The sequence below is a fragment of the Rhodnius prolixus genome, unplaced genomic scaffold (genome assembly GCF_049639745.1).
Source record: "Rhodnius prolixus isolate KJV_2025 unplaced genomic scaffold, Rpr scaffold_2, whole genome shotgun sequence".
Classification (NCBI taxonomy): Eukaryota; Metazoa; Arthropoda; class Insecta; order Hemiptera; family Reduviidae; genus Rhodnius; species Rhodnius prolixus.
This window is the reverse complement of record NW_027411592.1, coordinates 3,354,450-3,379,349: the sequence shown is the minus strand read 5'-3', so window position 1 is coordinate 3,379,349 and position 24,900 is coordinate 3,354,450. Positions and strand designations below refer to the sequence as shown.

At 33.4% G+C, this 24,900-nt stretch overlaps 1 protein-coding gene across 2 annotated transcripts in view; it reads left to right on the top strand.

The window, feature by feature from the left end:
- The window catches only part of Hk (potassium voltage-gated channel subfamily A regulatory beta subunit hyperkinetic), a 63,042-nt gene that overhangs the window by 5,349 nt on the left and 32,793 nt on the right, over window positions 1-24,900 (top strand). The window contains exon 2 of one of the 2 annotated variants that reach the window (XM_074117356.1): window positions 19,033-19,225. Coding sequence is in view for 1 of the 2 variants with exons in the window: in XM_074117355.1 (XP_073973456.1) it covers window positions 23,910-24,043 (134 nt within the window). In the remaining variant the exon portion in view is untranslated. Of the gene's footprint in view, window positions 1-19,032; window positions 19,226-23,503; window positions 24,044-24,900 lie in introns of those variants that run through there. The other variant, XM_074117355.1, reaches the window with a different exon arrangement.

Genomic DNA, 24,900 nt, shown 5'->3' with positions numbered 1-24,900 from the left:
AGTAAATTACAATAGAGAAATCAATAATTATTGTTGAATAATCTACTTGTTATTGTGTTATTTCTGCTCCGTTAGACGAATTGAAGATTCGAATTTTGTTTTCTGTGATTCAAATTTAAACAATAACCACATAATTGTCTTTTTCTGTTTTAATGTGCATGAGTGTGTGATTAGTAAAGGGCATCATAAAGATAAATCAGAATAATTTGGAATAAAGTTAAAATATAGTGCCAATTTATTTATGTAGCTGTAATCTTCATTTTAACATTATTACAACAAAAAATTATGAAATAGCCAGCATAAGGGTGACATCTAATAAATACTAAAAAATATTTATGAAAAGTTAATACAATAAAATTATTCAAACGATATCAATGAAGAATTGAAGAAATGTTTGTACCTGATTTCTGTAACTTTTAGCGTTTTATCAACCATTATACTTTTTAAACTGTAAGTTATAGTTCATAGTAAGAGATTTTTGAACCTTTTGAACAAATTTTCCTTTTTGTCTATTCCACAAAGTAACATATCTGCTTTACAGATTTTCTTAACACATGCAACATGCAATGATTTCATTATATCCACATATTATCATATTAAGTTGGAACTGCAATTACCACTGGAGAGATCTTTTGAAACAATGCTTATAGTTGCGGTCCCCAATGAATCCACAAAAAACAATTTTTGTTTTTGTAATTACATCAATAACAAAATTAATCTGCGATTACAGTACTTCTTACTAAAAGGGCAAAGAGAAATAAAACTTAAAATTCACAACATTAAAATACCGATCATAACCATATCGCTTACTTACAATTTAAACTCCTATATCTCATTAGCTATTATCATTACACCAATGCTATTTATATCATTTATAGAGAAAACTATCCTCTACAATTTGATGAAGAATTTATTCAAATCTGACCAATACGAAGAGAGAAATAAAGGTTTGAAATTTGAACAAAATGCAAACCCTCTAAACTTTAACCTTCCATATCTCATTAGCTATTATCACTACACCAATGCTATTTATATCAATTATAGAGAAGACTATTCTCTACAATTTGATGAAGCACTCATTAAAATTTGACCAATACGTAGAGAGATAAAAAGATTTGAAATTTGAACAAAATGCAAACCCTCTAAACTTTAACCTTCCATATCTCATTAGCTATTATCACTACCAATGCTATTTATATCAGTTATAGAGAATACTAATCTCTACAATTTGATGAAGAATTCATTAAAATGTGACCAAAACGAAGAGAGATAAAAAGATTTGAAATTTGAACGAAATACAAACTCTCTAAACTTTAACCTTCCATATCTCATTAGCTATTATCACTACACTAATGCTATTTATTCCTGTTATAAAGAAAACTTTTCTTTACAATGCGATAAAGAATTCATTAAGATTATATCAATACGAAAGGAGATATTAACGTTTTTTATTTGTTGGAAATGCAAACCCTTTAAACTTTAACCTTCCATATCTCATTACCTATTTTCACTACAACATTGCCATTTATGTCGCTTATAAAGTAATGTTTTCTCTACAATCTGGTAAAGAAATTATAAAATCTGACCAATACGAAAAGCGATATAAACGTTTGAAATTTAATCGAATTTTAAAAAAGAAATATTTAACCTCTACCTATGTATCTCATTAACAAAAACTTACTGTGATTAAATTATTTTCTCTTTTAACTGCAATTGCAGTACTTCCGTGTAAGTGAAGTGAGAAACTTTAGCCTGCATTTCTCCCTAAAAGGCAAAGTGAAATGACACTATTGCAATAGGTGCAAGAGCATTATGGCAGTTTAGAGTAATGTAGATGTGCTTCAACTACTGCTTAGTTCTGAATTTTTTCGAAATTGGTCTAAGCGTTATGGAAATGTTAGTAATTGTTGTTTTAGTGATAGCCTTAATTGCCTGAGGCAAATTCCCTTCTTTCAGAGGCTTTGTCCTACATTATAAACAAAATAGAGAATTTTATCTTTTATATAAAAAGAGAAAAAAAATTGTCAAAGTTGGGGGTTTTTCAACGGTTCGCTTTTTCGTACAGTTTTGAAACGATCAATCCTTTATATAGCTATCATACCAGACATTTTTAATAAATCTTAAATTGGTCCTAAAGTTTTGGTGAGAGCCAACTAAAGGAGCTGAGTGACGGGTGACAGCCTGAGCCAGTGAAGTCGCCAGAGTTGATTCGAGGAATGTTCTTGGGACTAATGCTATGTCTTCAATTGAAAACATAGTTGCCGGGTTGATATTGGCGCTGCCAAGCGGCGTGTTATATGCATCACCATCTTTCATATCTTGTTTACCTGCTAGTAATTTTGAGCAGCATCAAGTTATGAAAAGCCTTTGAAGTTCCAGTTAAATACAATGGAAGATTTTTGTCAATTCAGTGGTGATTAAACGCATTGTAAGAAAGTCCAGTTCACGCCAAACGTTTTGCCCGGAGCGAATGGATTTGTCTGTCAGTAGTAGTAATCGCATATTTTTTCAGGCGGGGCTTAACGTCCAACTACCATTTACTAGGTGTCGTGGACGGAGGCGACTAGCAAACGTACTTCACTATTTCTCATTTAACCATTAAATAAAATCCAAGGCCTCTAGACCGGGAATCGAACCTTGTACCACAATGCATATTATTGTCTGTCAGTATTTTGTGGAAATTTGCGAATACCATCCCATTCAGTTGGCTTGAGAATGTAGTTCTGTGGATGATGTTCCAAACGGTGACGTCTGACTAGAAGAGTGGTCTGTCAGTCAGCTGTGAGTACACGTCATTCCCAGCACTCTCATCTCCATACTTCATCTACCGCACTGCACCACTTCATGATCCCGCCCACTCCCTTTTTGACTATTTTTGTTTCTGTAAAGAGAAAGTATCAATTATAATAGGGTTATAGATAGTGCTGTCCTGACTGGGTACTTTAGAGGCACTTCTTCTCCTGAGTACATTAATCAGTTCCTTCGAGAAAATCGTTTTTCCTCGCCATGCACTTATTAAATTATTTTTCCTCTCACGTTATTTGAAACGTAACAATACTCAGTTACGAAACTTCAACACGATCCTAATACTTCCTTTTTACAATAATCTGTGAGAGAAATACTTTATTCTATTTAAATTTTGTCCACATTAAGTTTAGAAAAAGAGGCCATGAAATAAAACCGACAAGGTCAAATGGTCACCCCGATAAGAGTTCTTGCAGTTTATAAATGTAGTTCCTTGTTTGATAATCGTCTTGGAAACTAGTTTATCTGATTAAAATGTTAATTAGTTATAAATTTAAACTTAGTAATTATTATTTACAGGTATTTTATTGTTTTAATTATTTATGTATGTATATATTAATGTTTTGTATTAATTTATTTATAAAATTATATTCTTTACAGAATAATAAAATCTGTTTTTGAAATCCGTCTTACAAATTAAATTACTAGTTATATTTCACCGTCGTTAAACACTATAAAAAACAGTAACGTAAACACTCTAAAATGACGCTGAATCTTCCTAGACTATAACCTAACCTTCAGGCTGTGTGGCGTTGTCGGCAGCCCCCTCTGATGGCACTTTTACATATAATTCCACTACTATTACGGCAATTTAGTCGAAATAGCATCGAAACAGCATCAGTACCTCTTTGCCTGTAAAAAAACCAAATCGATTTGTTCCATCACGATAAAAATTGAATCCTCAGGATTCAAAGAATCTACTAGCAAGAAAGTTTATCCAATAGCTTGAAAAGATGGTAATTTTGATTGCCAGGCAGTACTTATTGTCCGACTTATTCAGTTTTTTGACAGTGAAGTATGACCCTTTCTATTTTACTTTATGCCGGATGTTGTTGGCGTTGTTTCCTATGTGGCTCAGGATCTTGTCAAAATTTCTGGCGCCATCATTGCGCTAATAAATTGCCAATTTCAATCTCATGTTATTCAACAACTCTGGGTTGTCAATCATTACACTAATTTCTTCGCATAATGTTAGAAAATAACACCATTTCTAGCTCGACTCAAAGTAGAGGTGTCTTCATTTATAGTAATCTAAAATTGTAGTCAAACTTGGTAGCCTTAACAGTCTTAATACTTTTTTTTACCAATATTCTCTAGAGTAACTTATAACTGGGAATCAATAGAAGTGATTAACCTTTCGTCTTTAAAACCTCCTTACTTTAGAATTGCCCATGAAAGCCAGACTAAAGTACAAGGCTCACAAGCATAAATTAAAGGCCGAACTCTTGCATATATTAAATTTACGAAAAATTAGTCCGTTAAACACAATTTAATGCTAAAAATGAGACGTCATACGTAGCTGCACCCAGTTTTTTATCCGCAATAAGCCATAAAACTGCAGAACAGGCGGTGATAAAGTTAGAATAAAGTTTTCCTAGATCACCCTCCCTCCTTGCGTCCGCCCTTCAGCTCTTAACATTCAACAAGTTAGAAAATAAGAAAGAGCGACAAAGTAGGGAAGGTCAGCCCCTTGTTATGTCGACGAAAGTTCGCGTGACCGGAAATCAGCTTCATAAATGTGTATGTTCAACGACTTCCTGTAAGGCTGCGCGACACGATACTTACTAATCTTAAACATTTTATCGAGTCTAGATGGTTATTTCCATTTAGTTTGCTTGATAAAGCGATCGTTAACAGTAACGGGTGATAACAAAAGTCTAAAAGCATTGTGCTATCGATGGAATGTATCATTCATCATAATGCGAGTACTATCTTGCACAACATTAACGATTATACCCAAAATTTAATGATGAACGTTAAAAACTCTTGTCTGAAAGTGTCCGCCTTGATAGAACTTATGGCACAAAAATTATTTGACGTATCAAATTTTCTTTCAATTGTTGTGTTGTATCTCTTTTCGCCGGTTTTAGATTCTTCATCCACCTTCAGAGTTTGCTTCAGTATCTTGTATTTTAATCCAATCACGCAATTATTTATTTAACATACTTTTGGCCAGCCAAGTGTTAGCTCATCAACAATTTTTTTTAATTAAAAAATCTACTAATATAACATTAAAGTATTACTATTATTTAACTTCATTCTAATGAATTAATTCTGATTTATTAGAATTCTGACAATGAATGAATTAATTATTGGAAAAAGAGAACTAAATCTTATCATTTACATTTTAGGACATCATTTGTCATTTTTGTGTGAAGTTTTCTGTCTATTTATAAGCGATCAAGGTATGCCATACTCAAGTACAGTATCAACAACTGTGAAGCAATGCCGAGCCAAAAATGTGCTCTTTATCAACAGGTGTAATAATATCGCCTTCATTAAAGTTCAGCGAACTCTCTCTCTGTTGCTTTACATCAATTAACCTTTACGAAAAACTATAAAAAGTAAATAAACAAATGATAATATAAATAACCAGCAGCCGTTAAAAACACTTCAAGAAACATCTTATTTCGCTTCTAATATAATTTAATTATTTACCGTAAACCAATTTTTAACATCTGGTGAGTGTTGGTGACTGAAAATGCAAAACTTTGTAAAAAATACAGGAACAATTGGCAGAGTCAACAGGTCTGGATGAATTTGAAATGGTGAACTTTGTTAAGTAGAAGTGATATACTAAAATTCAACGCGTATTCATACAGCGTAGAGCATTAGATTCAGCCTGATGGGTGAAAAAAGCCTCAAAATGTAAAACCGAAAATAAAACTAAAAACTACTTCGCAGAACAGAGAACGATGGCAAATAGGCTTGGTCAGGGCATACATTGTATTATTGTTTTGTCAAAACAAATTATATTGGGATTGCGAAAATTTTTAAATCTTAAAACTTTCTGCGACACAAGAAACTACTATTTATCCTGCAGCCACAATATCTCTTCTTCTAATGTTCTGAAATCTGTGGAAATTTGCCCATTAAAAGGGTACGATTAACTCTACAATTGTATGCAATTTCAGCCTGAGAATTAGTGCAGTTTAAAAGCTATACAATTTTGAAATTTAACGATCTTACATTACACTCGAATTTCGTCTCTTTGGTGATCTCTTTGCTGATGTTTAAACATTATGGACTTTTGTTCAATTAAGATTACTTTCAACTCTAAAAATTGAGTGAAATTCCATCTTCTGAGATACTTTATTGTCAAATCCACAGAATTTTGAAACTCAACGATCTTATTTTTTATTCAAATTTTCAATTTACGTGTATCTCTTGTAATTATTTTAGTGTCAATGTAACTTGTATGTTTCTGTAACTGCTACTGGTCGCGTGCGTGGTACCTTTTTACGCAATGTATGGAACTTTCAAGTTTGCAACTTCACTTTATCTTGAAAGTGTAATTATTTCGATTACTTTAAAATATGAGGGCAAAGAAGTATGTGGTCATACAAGTTTATAAGCATTTCTTCTGTAAGTTCATCAGGTTCGTTTTAATTTATTTGTTATTAACTAGTATTAGGGCTCCAAGAGTGCAGCTGCCATAACCTGTCTCTTCCCTGGTGACGCTAGCGACTGCAGTTGTCCTTTAGGTGATGGTTTTTCTACTCCCCATAAACAGACTGTTTAAGATCTATCTTATTATAACAGTGCAACTATGATTAAGTTAATTGTGATCAAAGCATAACTGGGAGTCATTACTACGGAAGTTATAAATAGCCAGGTTACTAATTCAAGTTACACAGACCCGGCTGGTTGGTTTACAGTTCTTAGACACACTATAGTCAATAAATTACACTCATCTCGCTCGTTCCACATACTTACTATGCCGGAGTATTATTTTTAGTTTCTGAGTTCCTTCCGCTAGATAGTTTCATTTTTTTTCTTTTTGTTATCTCTTTCACAGGAAATAAAAGTTCTAAAGGGATACGTAAGAAAGTGAATCTTTTTATGGAATCATGTCAATGTACCGTTTTTCTCGAAAACAGCTCTATATACATTCTGATTAATGCTGTATAGTTTACTTAATTTGCAAGACAATACGGAAATGTGTTAAATTAATAGTCAATGCAAATTGATCAACCAGAATAAAAGTACTTAGCAATATATTATTGCGTGTTTAAGAGATGGGCTGTCTGAAACGCCACACGTAGAGGGCCACAAACCTAATCTCGCCTGCAGTTAGACCCTTAATTTTATCGTACCGGCTGCAGCAATAGATACTAACACCACCTTACATGCTACTGTCACTGTTCCCAAGAGTTATGTGGCAGGAGATCTTGGGACAACAACTTACAGGAAAAGGGGTCGCGTTCCACTGAAAAAAATCTTTACTTCCTTAGTTTTTATGATAAGTGAAAGAATGAAGATGAATTTTAAGTCACTCCTTTACTAAATACTTTCTGGGCTTGGAACGTGTACATATTATCTCCGTGAATACAAAAATAGAAAACTCTCCTGAATGAGAACATCTGAACTTACACAACTACATTACTCTCTTTGCCCCAGTATTTCAGCACATCATTTCTCGTCGTTACCTTTCGAAAAAAGAAAGCGATTGTTGCAGATAAACGTACGTAAAGCCTATTCATAACAATTAATTGCTTTCCTTTTTTGTTGATAAGAACAAGGGACATTAAAAACATTCCACGAAATTCTTGCGTAAAGAAGTCAGGGAACCAATCGTTAGTTTATAGCCAATGGGACTCTACAAAATCCAGATTATGCTGCGATTTCAAAAGTTCCACGAATATTAAAACTCAGTCTAAGTGCATCTGAAATTTTACTAACAATTTTGCTAATTGTAGAATATTTTTCATTTTTTTTGGTGACTGATTCATTAATTAATTTCAGACAGTAAAGGTACCTGAACACAACATCCATCCTTTGATGTTAAAAATGTAAAAATATATTATAATTGTTAATAAGTATAAATCCTGAAGAAGACCTTGGTCGAAAGCTGTCTAACTTCATTTTCATGTCCTTTGTGCAAGCTTATGTGCTTAATTTGGACTAACTCTCATTTCGATCATAGTGCATTTTAGTGTAAAAACCAAATTGGAACTTACGTTTCAATTAATTTTGAAATCCAGGAGTAAAATTTATTTCCAGAAAAAATTATTTTAGTGCATAAAGTGCCTTTCACTTGAAATGAATTAAATGATATTACTCTAGGCATCACCTAACAATATTAGTGACCATCATCAGATCGGAAGTGTGTATCTCCTTAACAAAAACTTACAGTTTAAAAAGTTAAGTATAAGGGTTGATTAAACGCCAAAAGGTACGCAAATCAACAAGTACCCAACATTTCATTCAAGCTTAGTTGATATAATTTAAGTAATTTTGCTGCATTAAATTTTCCTTCACATTTTTTAGAATTTATTAGATGTCACAGACCCTTATGCTGGCCAGTTCGTTCATAATATTATTTGGTTATAATTATGATAAAAAGTATATTATATCTTCGATTTTAAATAGGTACTTTATTTTAACTCTATTCCAAATTATTCTTCTGATTTATCTTTAATATGCCCTTTATTCTGAAGTTGTCACATCTTATACATGCATTTTAAAGTAGAAAAAGACAAAGTTAGAGTCGGCTACTGTTTAAATTTGAATCACGGAGGATTTAAAACAATATTTCAGACTTGAATTCGTCTTACCGAAATATTCGTGAGCACAAATAACACACAGTTAATAACAAGTAGATTATTCAACAACAATTATTCATTTCTCAATTGTAATTTAATTGTCCGGTAGGACAGTTGTATAAGGGTTGATCGTCAAAAACTGCACGAAATAGCGTAACGTTAAAAAACACCCAACTTTGACAATTTTTTTCTCTTTTTCTATAAAAGATAAAATTCCCAAATTTTCTTTAAAATGTAGGGCAAACCCTCCTTTATCACTGTAATTTTTTGCAACAACCCAGATTTAGTAGATTTTGAGAAAAATGTTGCCGAAAATGAGCAAAAACAGCTTTTTCAGAAAATGTTCTTGTTCTTGTTCTTCTTGTTGTTGTTGTTGTTACCTTTTTTGTAAACAACGTAGCGCCTAAACGCGTGAACCGATTTTCATGAATGAGGTGTCATTCGTTTCGGAATTTTATGTAGATGTGCCTTTTGGGGGTCTCGACGCTGTACATCAAATGGGGGAGGAGTTAGCCCCATATATGTGAGGCCCCTTCTCAAAATTATTATTACTAATAACTCTGAAAATGTTGACCCGATTTTAATAAAATTTGGCAGGATGAAAGGTTTAGGGCACTCCTACGTAACATTTAAACGACGTTCTGCTCTTACCCTTATTAGGGGGAAGTATGGTAATCGTTTCAAATTATCGAAACGTGAACCGATTTTCATGAATGAAGTGTCATTCGAATCGAAATTTTGTACAGATTTGCACTTTAAAAGTCTCGTCGCTATGACTCATAAGGAGGGGAGTTTGCCCCACCCAAATAAGGCCTTTTCTAATTCTATTATTACCAATATTTCTATTACGCTTAGTTCGATTTGGATAAAATTTACCACGAAGAAGTGGTTAAAGCTCCTCTACCTGGCTGTGAAGTGCCACCATGCTCTTACACCTACTAAGAGGAAGTACTGCAATCGTTAAAATTATCAATGAGTGAACCTATTTACATCAATGAATTCGATTCAAAATATTTGCCTTTTAGGGAGAAGTACTGTAATCGCAGTTTATTTTTCTTACTCCTCTTAAAAGGAAGTACTGGAATCGCTTTTTAATTTTGCTATTTACGTACAAATACCTTCCTATTTTATTCAAAACGCTTTCTCTAAAAAATTGTTATTGAGGATGGTTTGGGCACCGCAACTATAATCATTCTTAAAAAAGATCGCTCCACTGGTAGTTACGGTTCGGACTTAACACCTTTTTAGGTTATAATGGTAGAATTTATTATTCCAAATTTTAATAAAATCTGTAAAGCAGATATGTAACTTTGCAAAACAGATAAAAAGGAAAATCTATCCAAAAAGTACAAAAATCTCCTTAACAAAAACTTACAGTTTAAAATGTTAAGTATAAGGGTTGATTAAACGCCAAAAGGTACACAAATCAGCAGTACCCAACATTTCATTAATACTTCATTAATATTTAAGTAATTTTACTGCATTAAATTTCATTAATATTTTTTTGAATTTATTAGAGGTCACAGACCCTTATGCTGGCCAGTTCATTCATAATTTTTTTTTTTATTGATTTAAATCGCGTCAACATCTGAGGTTATTGGCGCCCGGAGTTTTTTTCAGTGCACTGCCGGCCTCCGGACAGTGTTCTCTCGTTACAGACAACACTGTCCATCACCGGCCAGTGAGCTGTAAGAAGCTCTTAGGAAGAGAAAATCTAAGGGTCAGCAGCTGGATTCGAACCCGGAACCTCCACGTGGGAATCCGATACGCTAACCGCATAGCTAATCCCTTCCCTTAGTTCATTCATAATATTTTATTTTTTGTTATAATTATGATAAAATGTATATTATATCTTCGTAATTAAATAGGTACTTTATTATAGCTTTATTCCAAATTATTCTTCTGATTTATCTTTATTAGGCCCTTTATTCTGAGTAGTCACCTATACATGCATGTTAAAATAGAAAAAGACAAAGTTAGAGTCGGCTACTGTTTAAATTTGAATCACGGATTTAAAACAATATTTCAGTCTAGAATTCTTCTTACCGAAGTATTTGTGAGTACAAATAACGCATAGGTAATATCCAGTAAATTATTCAACAATAATTATTCATTTCTCAATTGTAATTTAATGTAGTCCCTCTAATTTTACTTATAGTAGGTAAAATACTGGTATAATTAGCTGTCATAAAAATATGCATATCTTATATTCCAAATATATAACACTCTGGTAAGAATACCTAGATTGAGAATTGAAGAAAACTATTATTTACTATAAAGCCAGATTAATTATTACCTATTATTAAAAAAGCTTGACTACTAAATAAAGTAACAATTGCTTTAATCGAATTACGAACTTAAACCGAAGATTTTTATTTAAAAATAAAAATAAATAAATAAAATAAACAAAATCATTGTTAAATGTTGGTGCAAGCATTTTTGAAAAAAGTTTTTGAATTTTTTAGCCTCATATTTTTTTTTATAAAGTTTTTTTTTTAAACCTGTGATTAATAGTTTGTTGATTAGATATTACAGTCAATCTAAGAAATAGTGTTCTATTTGAACAAATATTTTGTAGATTAAAATGGCCAGCATAAGGGTCTGTGACCTCTAATAAATTCAAAAAAATATTAATGAAATTTAATGCAGTAAAATTACTTAAATATTAATGAAGTATTAATGAAATGTTGGGTACTGCTGATTTGTGTACCTTTTGGCGTTTAATCAACCCTTATACTTAACATTTTAAACTGTAAGTTTTTGTTAAGGAGATAGATATTAAAGTCAATCTACAGTGCTACTTGAACAAATATTTTGTAGATGAAAATGGCCAGCATAAGGGTCTGTGACATCTAATAAATTCTAAAAAATGTGAAGGAAAAGTTAATGCAGCAAAATTACTTAAATTATATCAACTAAGCTTGAATGAAATGTTGGGTACTTGTTGATTTGTGTACCTTTTGGCGTTTAATCAACCCTTATACTTAACTTTTTAAACTGTAAGTTTTTGTTAAGGAGATTTTTGTACCTTTTGGATAGATTTTCATTTTTGTCTATTTTGCTAAGTTACATATCTGCTTTACTGTTTTTTTTAAATTTGGAATAAGCAATTCTATCATTATAACCTGATAAGGTGTTAAGTAGGAACCGTAACTACCACTGGAGAGATCTTTTTAAAGAATGATTATAGTTGCGGTCCCCAAACCATCCTCAATAACTATTTTTTTGAGAAAGCCTTTTTATATAAAATAGGAAGGTATTTGTACGTAAAAAGCAAATTTAAACTGCGATTTCAGACCTTCCTTTTAAGAGGAGTAAGAAAAATAAACGGGCGATTACAGTACTTCTCCCTAAAAGGCAAAGAGGCAAAGATTTTGAATCGAATGACAATTCATTAATGTAAATAGGTTCACCCATTGATAATTTTAACGATTGCAGTACTTCCTCTTAGTAGGTGTAAGAGCATGATGGCACTTCACAGCCATGTAGAGGAGCTTTAATCACTTCTTCGTGCTAAATTTTATCAAAATCGGACAAAGCGTTATAGAAATATTGGTAATAATAGTTTTAGAAACGGCCTTACTTGGGTGGGGCGAACTCCCCTCCATATGAGGCATAGCGACGAGACTTTTAAAGTGCAAATCTGTACAAAATTTCGATTCGAATGACACTTCATTCATGAAAATCAGTTCACGTGTCGATAATTTGAAACGATTGCTATACTTCCCCTTAACGAGTGTAAGAGCAGATCGTCGCTTTAATGTTACATAGGGGAGCCCTAACCCCATCATCCTACCAAATTTTATCAAAATCGGGCTAAGATTTACAGAGTAATTAGTAATAATAATTTTGAAGGGGGCCTTGCATAAAGGGGGCTAACTCCTCTCCCATTCGGTGTACAGCGTCGAGACCCCCAAAAGGCACATCTACATAAAATTCCGAATCGAATGACACCTCATTCATGAAAATCGGTTCACGCGTTTAGGCGCTACGTTGTTTACAAAAAAGGTAACAACAACAAGAAGAAGAACAAGAAGAAGAAGAACAATTTTTGAAAAAGCCGTTTTTGCTCATTTTCGGCAACTTTTTTCTCGAAATCTATTAGGTCTGGGTGGTTGCAAAAAAATTAAAGTTATAAAGGAGGGTTTGCCCTATATTTTAAAGAAAATTTGGGAATTTTATCTTTTATAGAAAAATAGAAAAAAATTGTCAAAGTTGGGTGTTTTTCAACGTTACGCTTTTTCGTGCACTTTTTGACGATCAACCCTTATACAACTGTCCTACCGGACAGTTTTAATTATCATTCTTGTATCGGCGATCATAAGAGCTGTCGCTTTTGTTTAAAATACCAACAAAGTCAAATCTAACTTTTATTCCGTTATAGCTACAATAATTTAATAAAAATTCGGTTAATCCGTTTTGTAAAATGTTACATTTGGCCAAGAATTACCATTAGTAATGTTTTTTTTTAACGTTATAAATGCCTGCAATACCAGACGTTGACCAGATCATTATAAACTGTCGTCACCTTACATAACTACAATAATTACCTCACTCTGCCAACATTCTTGGCAGGGATTTCCAAATTTCAAAAGTGATTTGTGTAATCCATACATTGTCCGTACATGGACGATTGGATTTAAGACGAGTAGCCCCCCAGTTTAAGCCATTTCCAGAATCCATAGTATTATTTATCCCACTCAGTAAATAACCTGTACTATTTTTTTGATAGGCATTTCTTTATCTCATTTGATTACAAAACTTGGATTTCCGGCAGCAAACTTGCTCTAGTACCTCTCGTACAGAAGTAAGAACAACTAATAAATAAATAGATAATTTCTTCTGAAGATGACAGTTATTTCTAGAGAAAGTAAAAATAATAACTGTAGAGATGGGCGGCTGTGGGCCAAAAATAGACCAAGACCACTTTGACCTGACGCTGTACGTCACCAGCTATGGAGCTGATTATCTCGACCTGGTCGTTAGTTCTGACGTTTCTAATTCGCTGATGATTAAAATGCAAACAAAACTAATCAAAGAACATCGAGTGTTGGCCAATTCAAGTGCATAATTAGGAAGTTGGAGTTGAGCCTCGCTGAAAACGGAAGTCGATTAATGCACTTTTTGGTCCCTTTACATCTGAAACTTCAATGAAAATTTCTACGAAGTAAATACTTTATTTTTTGTATTTTTTAAAATAAATAATTAGACGAAGTATTATTACTATATCAAATAATAAGTATTTAGAAATTTAGTGTATGTACTACGTAGCAATAGGATAAAAAAGAAATATTAAATTCACACCTGTTGAGTTTTCGTGCAACTTCAACAAAATTAACGTTAACAACTTAATTACCGACAGGAAGCAGAAGTCACTTGTTCTTTAAGAGGAAAATTCCGATAGGAACACCTCAAATGAGTTCCTTTCAATGCAGCCTAAGATAGAGGGGTCGAATTCCTTCCAAAGTTGGGATGTTCAGTAGTACGATTTGGTAGGCGGCAATTGATTTTGACCTTGGAAGCTTTTCTGAAAAACTTAAGAACCTTTTCATTTCCTCACTTTTCTATCAAAATCGTTACTGAGGACTTCTGCCATCGTCGTGAAGAATTAAATTTTTTCGTTTTTCAATTTAAGATAATTTTTTACTTTGAGAAGAGTTCGAAGAAAAAGAAACTGTAACCAAAGGAAAGTTGTTAATAACATTTTCTAGGAGCTAAATGGGGATGATTTATGGCGCGACGACAATACTGAGCGGCTTGTGGCGACCCGTCACTTACTGCAGCATCCAGTGTCCGGCGAATTGCCAGATCTTAACACCAAACAGTACTGACCAAATTGTTTACTTATTTATGCTTATTTTATATCGGTCGAGGTCGTTTCTCTTTTAATTTTACCGCAAAAATGTATACGACAAGAAATATTAGTTTTTATGTTCTAATTTTATTAGATAAAATGAGATTTTGCCCTGGTGCGCATTTATATTTTCTAGTCCACAAATGTCGAGGTTCTTCGTCAAATTTTCATTGAATATCGATATTTTTACTAGTCTCATTGGTCTTTTAAAAGTCCCTGACTATTCTCTAAACAAACAAGAAAAGCAGGTAACATTCCTTCTTCCACAAAATCTTTCAAAATTCAATCTACTAGAAAAGGTTTCATGCATAAAATCGTGCTGTTCCATTTGAAGACTTGTTTTTGATGAAAATTTAACTAGAAAAATATGAACATTTAGTTAAGTGATAGTCGCTAAACAATTGTGTGTTTTCAAACCCTGAAGTAACTATTTTTATTGTATCGTATGAACGAAAAATGTTCTCGCCCTGATGATAGTTCGAAGAGCAAGATGCTTGACACTATTCAGAACAGGAGGATGATAGAGTTTGGGGTTTCAGATCGAAAAGTTTTGAGGAAAAATGTTCGGTGTAGTTCGAGATATAAAAATTTGTACCATCAATGCCCTTTATTTTATAGTTTTCATTTTTATTATTTAAATCAGCGTTTCCCAACCTGTGGTACGCGTACCATTGGTGGTACGAGAGTTGCTGGTTGGTGGTACGCGAAAAATAATCAATAATGGCGGACATAAAAAATTAAATCATAAAAATATAGAAACGTTTTTTCCTATAATACATAAAAATTATTTTAATTAATAAAATTAAAGCAGTAAATTTGTTAATATGTACAGTAATAAGATCAGATAGCACATTTAACAGGATTAAAATTGTTTTCCGTGGAGTATTTTCCAAAACCCGAAAACACAAATGATAATTGAATTTCAAACCCTTTTTATAAAGAAAATTTAGGAAAAGCTACATCATTATCAATGAAAGATAAAGAAAATTTAGTAGAATTATCATGTGACAGAACCTAAATGAGAACTATGTAAAGATCTGCTTAAAGAGACTGGATTGTAATAAGTAAGCTCTATCCAAGTAACATTAAATTTAATTTAAAAAAAGTTTTAAAACTAAGAATTTACACTTTACAAAGTTTATAAAGTGAACATGAAAGTGAACAGATACTTTGTATCTCTATACAAAGAAAGATTAGTAATAGTAAAATAACTCGGAAAAACAAATTTCACAAAATACAATCATTTTTACGAAGTGGTAAAAATTTAGCATGATGATGTTCTACCAAATGTTACGCCAAAAAAGATTGGGAAACGCTGATTTAAGTGAAACATACTTCCTTTTTTTTAACAGTTTACGAATTTTCCTTTAAATAAATCTGTTTCTGTTGTATTTTTCATTTTCCTTGTTTGTTTATTTTGTCATGAATATCCTTGATGCTGCACCAGTGGCACCCGAAACAAAGAGTTAAGAGTGAATACCGAATAAAAAAGTTTTTGAAGTTTATCTTTATGCAACTACCAAACATTCTTCCTGCTTATTTAAGATATGAAAAATTATTAATCAGATTTTGAGAAAAATAGTCGACCTTAAGATAGAAAATAGTCATAGGCGTTCTCGAATAGAATACAGATCTTACGATGCCTTCAAAAAGATAAAGTGAGTGACAAGTCGGCCGAGATAGCTTGGTCATTTTTAAGAGGACAAGAGGACAGATCTGAGAATCTCACCAGGGTTGTACTTTGGCAGGAAAGAAGATATCGATGCTGGAACTTCTCGTTTTTCATGACATTCCTCACTTGAGGATCAGCAGTAGACAAATATTTTGCCACAAACTGTGGCACAGAGTTGCCACAACCGTAGTATTGGATTTGAAGTTTAAGGAAAACTGTTGAAGTTATTTTTTATCTATAAAACAAATCTAGAAAGCCGAAATAAACTTTCTGCCTTTTTAATTTTTGAGATATTGTGTTTAACACAAAACACGTACAGTCACTTAAAATCTTTGCCTCTCCGTAGAACTCCTTGCTGGTAGGGTTACCCCGAAGAATGGTTTACAATTGGGGGCTTCTCGTCAAAGCACTGGAAGTAAAAGCAAAGCACCGCTTTTTGACTTTATGGTCTGTCCTGGCCATGCCGAACTATATTGATTGCACAGTTCCATGGTTAGACGCTAGGTGCCACCTCTTTACAGTCATCTGAACACTAGCGGGACCATCCATGTACAAATGTATTTTGTTTTATTTAAATATTTTATCAACTTGATTATGTCAATATTATTATGTGTTCTTTTTCTTTTCTTTTCATCTTTCATATAAATTGACCTAAAAGATTGTGCAATAATATCCACTTATTAAAATAACTACAGCAATCAGGAGTTGTTTACAAAATAACTCAACGCTTGGGAAAGTTAAACTATTGTAATTTCTAAAAACAGTTTTCCTGACATTAACATCTCATTAAAAGTAAACAATTAGATGTATTCATACACACGACATCTCAGAGGGAAGAATTCCATTTGTAACAAAAATTTTTGAATTCTAGTTTTTACCAGAAGAACAGTAAAGTCTCTGACAATGACTTAAAAAAGAAACAAGTGCTTTTCGCGTTAGGCCGTTGAATGAAGTATCTTAAATTAAAACAACTTCTTAAATTTTGAGATACCATATGACTTTGTTTTCAGTATAACTTCTATCAAAACGAGTGCGCTCTGTTCATTGACCGACTCTAGCCGTTTTTTTCCGCTATTTCAACTCAATTTTCTGATCTTTTTTTTGTAATTGTTATATTCCTTGTAAAGTATTCCATTGGTTGCCGTAGTTGAAAGAATGGGGCTGACTGTTGTAGCAAGAAGAGCTAAGGTTCGGTTCTTCTTCTTGTCTTCTTTAATATGCGTCAGAAACAATAAATTTGAATTTTATTTGAAATCGCATTTCTTTATTTACGCTGGCCCCATTCACGCGCGTACTGAGCACTGAGCAATTTGTAATTAACTCCTTCTGATACATAGAAGACTACTGATACTGTAGTACTGAGAAAAGACAAAATAAACAATCTAGACGATAGCTACTGTAACCTTAACTATTGCTACTGTAACCTTAACTATTGCTATTGTAACCTTGACTATTCCTACTGTAACCTTAACTGGTGGCAGACGAGAACTCTCTTCCTTCAACATACTAAAGGGAAAAACCATTCCCCAGGTTCTTTAGGGAAGTGATTCCTTGTGTTAAACAAATCCCACTTTTAATGTCCTCCTGAAGAAACTGGGAGGATTCTAGGTAGGATTTATTCCCCTCTATCACTTGGAAATCACCATTCTTTCTTGGAAATCCCCAGGAAGATCAGGAAGCTGGCATTCCTGCCCAGCACGAACACAATAGACCTCAACATTTTTTTTTTTTTTAAATTCCATTTTCCAATTCTTGTCAAGAATACAAATGTTGAGAAAAGGAAAAAGAAAGAACGTTACTATTATTCTTTTTATTTTTAAAAATGCTTAAAAATTAATGTCGTAAAAATTTAAATAGCAAAAAAAATAAAATAAAATAAAAGGTAAGTGTGTAAGTCTTTGTAGAGCAGTAAAAGACATTTCATCACGCACGTTTCCACATCTATTTAATAGACGAGTAGTTTGAAGATATTAATAGTTTTATGGCCATTCTGTCCTAGAATTAGCACAATAAATGCTCAACTTTTTTATTTACCGCAGAATTTTTCTATTTATAGTCTCTTCTATTAAATATTACGAAGTAATGTCTCATTCTAGGACTTTTTTTTGTTACTTTTTCTTCCCATTGAAATTGCTTTATCTGGAAATAGGAAAAGGCCCCTCAATCCCTTTCATTTATTCTGTCATTCCTTAAGGAAGTAATCAATGAACCTTTCGAAAATGGTACGTAGCTGAAAACTATATCCAACTAACATTTTTTTTGTTTTACACTTGTCGCGATTAAGCGCCATTTTCTGTGGTGTTCACAAATTAGTCTTTTTGTCTATAAATAACACAAAAAGGAAACTCGTTGGAAATGTGTTATATTTCGTGAAAGCGTCACTTTAGCTCGCATTCGGTTATAAACTTAGTCAAAATCATCCATCTGAAAGCATCATTTGACTGAATTGAAAATGATTTTTTCAACACTTCATATGCCTTTTGTTTCCTGATGAACCATTTTCATTGGGTAACAGTAGGCTTTAGTTTATTTGTCTAGGCTCACCAAGATACAGATGTATTTTGCTGGGGTCCCAGAACTTATCGTTGTAGAGGGGATCGCCTGTAGCTCGTCCTCGCGTCCAGTTAGATTTCTAATTTTTATGGTTCAGTATTTCGTCTTGAAATGGTGTACCAAAGCCACTGTGTACGCTGGCATGACCAAGATCGAGTCTGATAGCGTCATTATACATATATCGCTTGATGAATATTCGAATGTCGCCTATGTGGAGCATTCGGTTACTCCCTGGATGTAGTAGCGCAATGGCGGCAAGGTAAAGCAAGTCTTCCTAAGCAGCAGTAATAGAAGTAAGCATGATATGATAGATAAACTGTTTGATATTGGTCGAGCATTGCATATCTATAAAGAGTGAAGTTGAATTATGTTTTGTGTTGCAGCCTGGAAGGTTGACTAGTTCAAGCTGGCCCACCAGTTCTGGTTCTCGTACCCGCCGGGCTCTGGCTCCGGCAGGGGGCAGACCGACGAGGAGAAGAAAGAGAAACAGCAGCAGGCAGCCCAGGCGGCCGCACACCACGCCGCCGAACAGCACGCCGCCGAGTCCAGGAGACTTCTACTCGCATCCCAATCTTCGTCAGTGCTTTTCTCTATTTTACTACTTATTTTATTCGTAGATTTATTTTAATTTAAGGCGCGTCAGCTTCTGAGGTCGTAGTGTTCTTCTCACCTTCTCATGCAGGAAATCAATTTTGACTTCATTCAATTGGCGTTAAATAAATTAATTTAACAGCTATGATAAAGTTATTGCTTTTCCTCTAAAGCAAAGCAGATTCTATCCTTATCTCTACTTACTAAACCTTAACAATGAACTTGAGACGATACCAAAAGTGTTCGAGTAATAACGCATATGACGCATCTTATACAAAAAGGTTGGCCACCCTTTGGCTAGACAATAAGACTACTCGTTCTATAATATTAGCTCCATACCACATGTCTTGTAAGACAAGTCTACATAAAGATATCAGTGATTAGTCAGCGTTTTTGGATAAAAAGTTCTAAACAAAGAATTCCAAATAGTTGTAAATAAACAGATAGTTCTAAGCAAAGAAGTAAGAAGTTGAAATTAAAACCGTGCGGTTGCAGATAACTTGATGTGTGTTTACTTTGGCAGCCACAAGGTAAGCTCGCCTGTTTAGTTTTAAACCAAAACTAACAAACAGCTCTTTATGTATTTTTACTCTGTTTAACTAACTAGAATGTTTTGTGCTCTTTATAATTCAATAGTTCAGTATTTTCACCATCCACTATTCAGTTTTTTAAACATTTACACTGTCATATATTAATGTGTATAAAACCATTCTGGTTTGGGTTACCGCAATTCAAGCACCTAATCAAAGTTTCTTGGAACTTGGAATTTCTAATAAAAAGATAGTTACTTTAATAGTATACATTTAATTATTTTAAAATAAGCGTGGCATTAAGGTCTCCTTTACAGTTAACAATTCTCTCCGAAAAAGGTAACAGTTCTAAACGCAATTTCAAACGATCCTTTTGGCGAGTGTCTAGAATATTACGAAAAATTAAAAAAAAAGGCTCATTTCGCGTGGATTGATATTGAAATCTGTTCGGGCATGATAGATAGATAGATTGCTTTATTTAAAAAAAACACTACAATAATTGCAATACATTAATTAAGCATACTTCTGGCATGGAGTAATCCGTCTGCCAGGAGATGTTAGTAACAAATATTTCATCTCTGGAATTAAATAACAAATAAATTGATATTGAGAAAGAATAAAATAAATGCCCTAGTGTTATAAGTAAAAAACAAAATCTTCTTTTAAAGGACAAAAACTTATATTTCTAAAGACAATGAAAAAAAGGAAACAGGAGAAAACAGAACAGAAATACCCTAATAAAATGGCTTTCCAACAATTGTCTATAATTTCCCGCCATTTTCACAAATAAACACAATTTTTGCCAATCTTTTCCATTTAAAATTTGGATGAATTCTTCTTGTGTTAGGTTAGTCTTATTAAAGGCGGATTTCCTAAATTCATTCAAGACCGTTGCAGGTTGCTCGGCCATGATCAACTATCGTTCTCAGCATCCCCCATCGGATCAACGAACCACCTACATTTCTATTCCACCTACAATTTTCATTGTGATTAATCAATTATTAATAGCTCATTTTTTCCAAGGAAAAAAGTTAATTCAAATTTTCCTTTATAATTTTTCTCCCGTAGTTAGTTTTTAATTATACAATAAAAGAAAAACAAAAAATAACTCAAAAATATCGAAAGTAACTATTTCTTGACATAATGTTTTGTAGTGATAATATAGGTGGAGACGGAAAAGTTTGAAATATTTATTACTGTTCGCAAAAACATGATAAATTGAAGTTGTTAGCTGAAATGTACCCTATTAATCAGGCAAAACGAAAGCGAACCACCTAAACTATTCTTTTTTTTACTTCGGAGGAAGTAAATTAAAATATTTTCAAGAAAGGTGGCAGTTAGCTATCCTTTAGATCAATTTATATTGAAAGGATTACAAACTAAAAATTAACTCCTTCAAAAAGTTGGAATTTTAAAAACTTATTCAATGCAAGGTGGTAATAAACTGTTCAGTTCAGTGAAATGATACTTTATTAGTCTGCTACCAGAACTAGAGGCATGTTCTTCCTTTTGTTGCAAGTCCTGCGGTTTATGCCTTCTATTCTTCTGGATCTAATTAGGTTCAAAATTTGAAAATATCCTCTTTTTTTATAATTTAATAAAAAGCATTAACTTCAGTCCAAGGGTCATAGAAATGCCGTCTCTGTCTCAACCATTACTGGTGCAGGATCCCGAGCAATGCACGAAAACTAATCAACGAGAAGAAAATTGACTACATTTTTTGCCATTTGAAAACTGCATAACGATTCTAACTAGAGCAGTAGATAGAAACATAATGGACTGGCTAGTAGTGAAACCTGTGGTTTTTCGTGCGAACTAAACATCTGACTGGTCTTGTTTTTTGCACAAATTTTACTCTAATTTTACTTTATTTTAAGTAAGTACTCCTAACTACGTTGCTTTAATTTTTTGTGTGTTACAGTTTCTCTGATCTTAGAGAGTTGATGTTATGCAAACTCACATAGAGTGTTCTTGCTGCTTGATTTTGAAGCGTTGATGGCTTAACTAGTACTTCTTACTTCTTTTTACTCTGCTAGGTGTATCTTGCAGATATAGTTATCAAACAGATTTTCGATTTTGATTTTTCATCGTCATGTGTCTGGAAAATAGTATTTCTACAAACTGCTTTTCTGATTGTGTATCTACCGCAAATGAAAAACAATAAATCCTAGAAAGTAGAATCGGTTGATTTATTGTTTCCTTTATCATCACAGGATGCCGCTTGTTACACTTTCTCAAAAAGAAAGCTTCAATGTTTTTCTTTAAACTTAATTGTAAACTTATTCATTTCCCGGGAAATCCGATTAAAGGTTATTTCTGGGTAAAAATGTGAATACTCTCTAATGTGCCATTTCTCTGTATAGTACGGTTCTATTTCCAGTACTTTAAGGGCGGCGAGGATCATTACTCACGCCTGAGGACTAACGAGGGGAGACAGGAGATTAACCCCTTAAAATATCTCGCCTTTGATGAGCTACTTTGGCGTAATGAATCAAAGGGAGTTACGTACACTGGAAAGAGAGAGGATTATCTTCGGCCAAGCATCTGGTTGTGTAATGGAGTCGCACTAACGCCCTTGCAGAGTATGTGTGGGTCACAGTTCCCCATTAGAGAAGGTTTTCTTTTTGGTACATCAAGTGCTTGGGCCATTAGTGTTTCTAATAAATTAAAGTAATCGCCTAGTTTTTCAGGCAGGGCTTAACGTCCAACTACCAATCAGGTGTCGTGGACGGGGCGGAAGTACATACTTTACTATAAACAATCTTTTCTACCAAATAAAAAGTATCCAAACGCGGGATTCGAACTGGGGATCTCCCACTTACAAAGCCACGCTCTTGACACCGAGAACAACACTTTGTAATATCTTTATTTTTAAAATTGATTGTTTGGGCTCAATCACAAATAATATATAACGCAACAGTTTTTAAAATCCTGCACTACACTCCCGCTAATGTGCGGTTTAGAAAGGTCAAAGACATTGTGCTGGTAGCGTTTAAACACAAACTTACAAAAAAACAACAACTATTTTCGTAAAAATTTTAAAACTAAAAAAAATATCATTTTCTTTGATACTAACCTGCTCTACAAGTCAGGTGTTATATATAATAGTTACTATTTGAAATCAAAGATTGATAATGAATTCTTTGATAAATTTAAGATTCCTTGCGGACGAGTTGTAACCATCTAGGGTCAAATACTATTATCTGGCTTTGACTTAAGGAAGATTGCTATCCTAAGCAGAGCATTGATTCCTAAGGAAACATTTACACAGGATGGAACTGCCTACGAAGCATCCTTGTAGGAAATGAAACAACGTTCCACCTCCTTGGGGAAATTGGGTAATACGATTGGTTCTAAGGTCCAGTAAGACCCTAAGCCCAAAGACCCTAGTGCACCTACCTTCTTACAAATAATAATACCTCATTTAGTAAATGTTAAATAGGGAAGTCGCATCAATAAATATATAAATGAAAATAAAGAAAATAGTAACAACATCAAATTAAGGCCTTCACATAGGAAAAAAGTTCTATATTTTTCATTTACTCATTTGGTTTAATAAATTAAGGAACAAAAGAAAAGCATTACTATGTGTAATTAATAAAAAAAATTGGAAAAATTATAGTTATAATAGGGATAGAGAGATATTTGGGTATAAATGAAAGAGAAGGGAAATTGTAAGTTGTGCGCACGTTAGGTTGGCAAGGGCTCGTCACGGCCTGGCCGGGGAGCTCGCTACAATCTCCAATGCGTCAGTCTGGATCGAGCGCTCGGCTATACAGCTTCGCTGTGCCAAGCCTTACACCCCACTTTTTATTTTTATAGTTCCACCTCCTCCTCTTTATCCTTTCCCCATCCATAAGAACGAATTTTGTCCCCCAAAAGCCGCGCCTAAATCCAAATAGTCCCAGGGCGCGCCCCTTTTTTCCCCACCTCTACCCCCCGCCCGACCCAGCACCTCCATCCCGGGGGGGTGTCCCCTATTTACCCTTCCCAAAAACCCCATTCCATTCCTCGTGTGATTCATCCTCACCCCACCTCGGCCGCTTAGGCCCCATGTCCCTTATCCTGGAGCTGGTCAAAAATATTCCAAGAATATTCAATTAAACCAAAAAAAAAATCCACCAAGTAGCTTGTAAAACATGTCGCAGATCATGTTATGTTCCCTCGGGGAATCGGTTGCCCTATACAACAGTAACGCGACCAACAATAACAATAATCCAAATGACACGAACAATAATCGCCCTGGATCTCCGCCACAGCCAACCATATATCGGTAAGCCATGTTGATAATAATTTTTTTGACTTTTATTTATTTTAAGTTCAAAACACGCCAACCATAACAGCTCACAACTTACACGACATACCATTTTAAGGTTAGCTAGCTTAAGGAGGTTATAAAGTTGACCGTTACAAAAATGTCATTATTAAAAAAAATAACATTAAATTAATTTGTAATTCAAAGTTTTAGAAAGCTAAATAAATAAATCATTTTACTTTATTTTCAAGAATTTCAAAAAAGAATAAAGAAAATTCCAGCAGACGCAAGAAGCGTTAGCGAAATAGAATATTTTTCTTAAAAAAACATTTTCTGTAATAATGTGATTGTAATTTATTTTATTCAGTTTTCCAATGGAGCCTCAACATTTATTTATGTAAAAATTTGAGAAAAAAGGTGCTAATACAAATTTCAAACGATTGAGCTCAATTTTAAAATTGAACGAGTCAATTGTCTACCAAGTTGAATGGCAATTGTTTTTTCTTTAATTAAAAAAAAATGAATTTTTAATTAATTACAAGCAGAGCAAACACGAATCAGACGACTTTAAATGCGTATCATGTATTTGACTACGTAAAAGTAGATGGTAAAAATTAACTGTTTATTTAATGTAAATCTCCACTAAGAAGCATCAATCCCAAAAATTAAAATAACCCAACTTAAAAAAATTCCGGACAAAATACGTGCATTGCAAAAAATTGCACATTTTTATATTACTTACTAAGAGAATGTAATTTTTGAAAACATTGTATTATTAAAAGAATTGATGCAATGATGTACCCCATACTTTTGTGTAGCTAAAGTAATTATTTAAAGTACCTTGAACATGACCCTTGACATTTTAAACTTATATA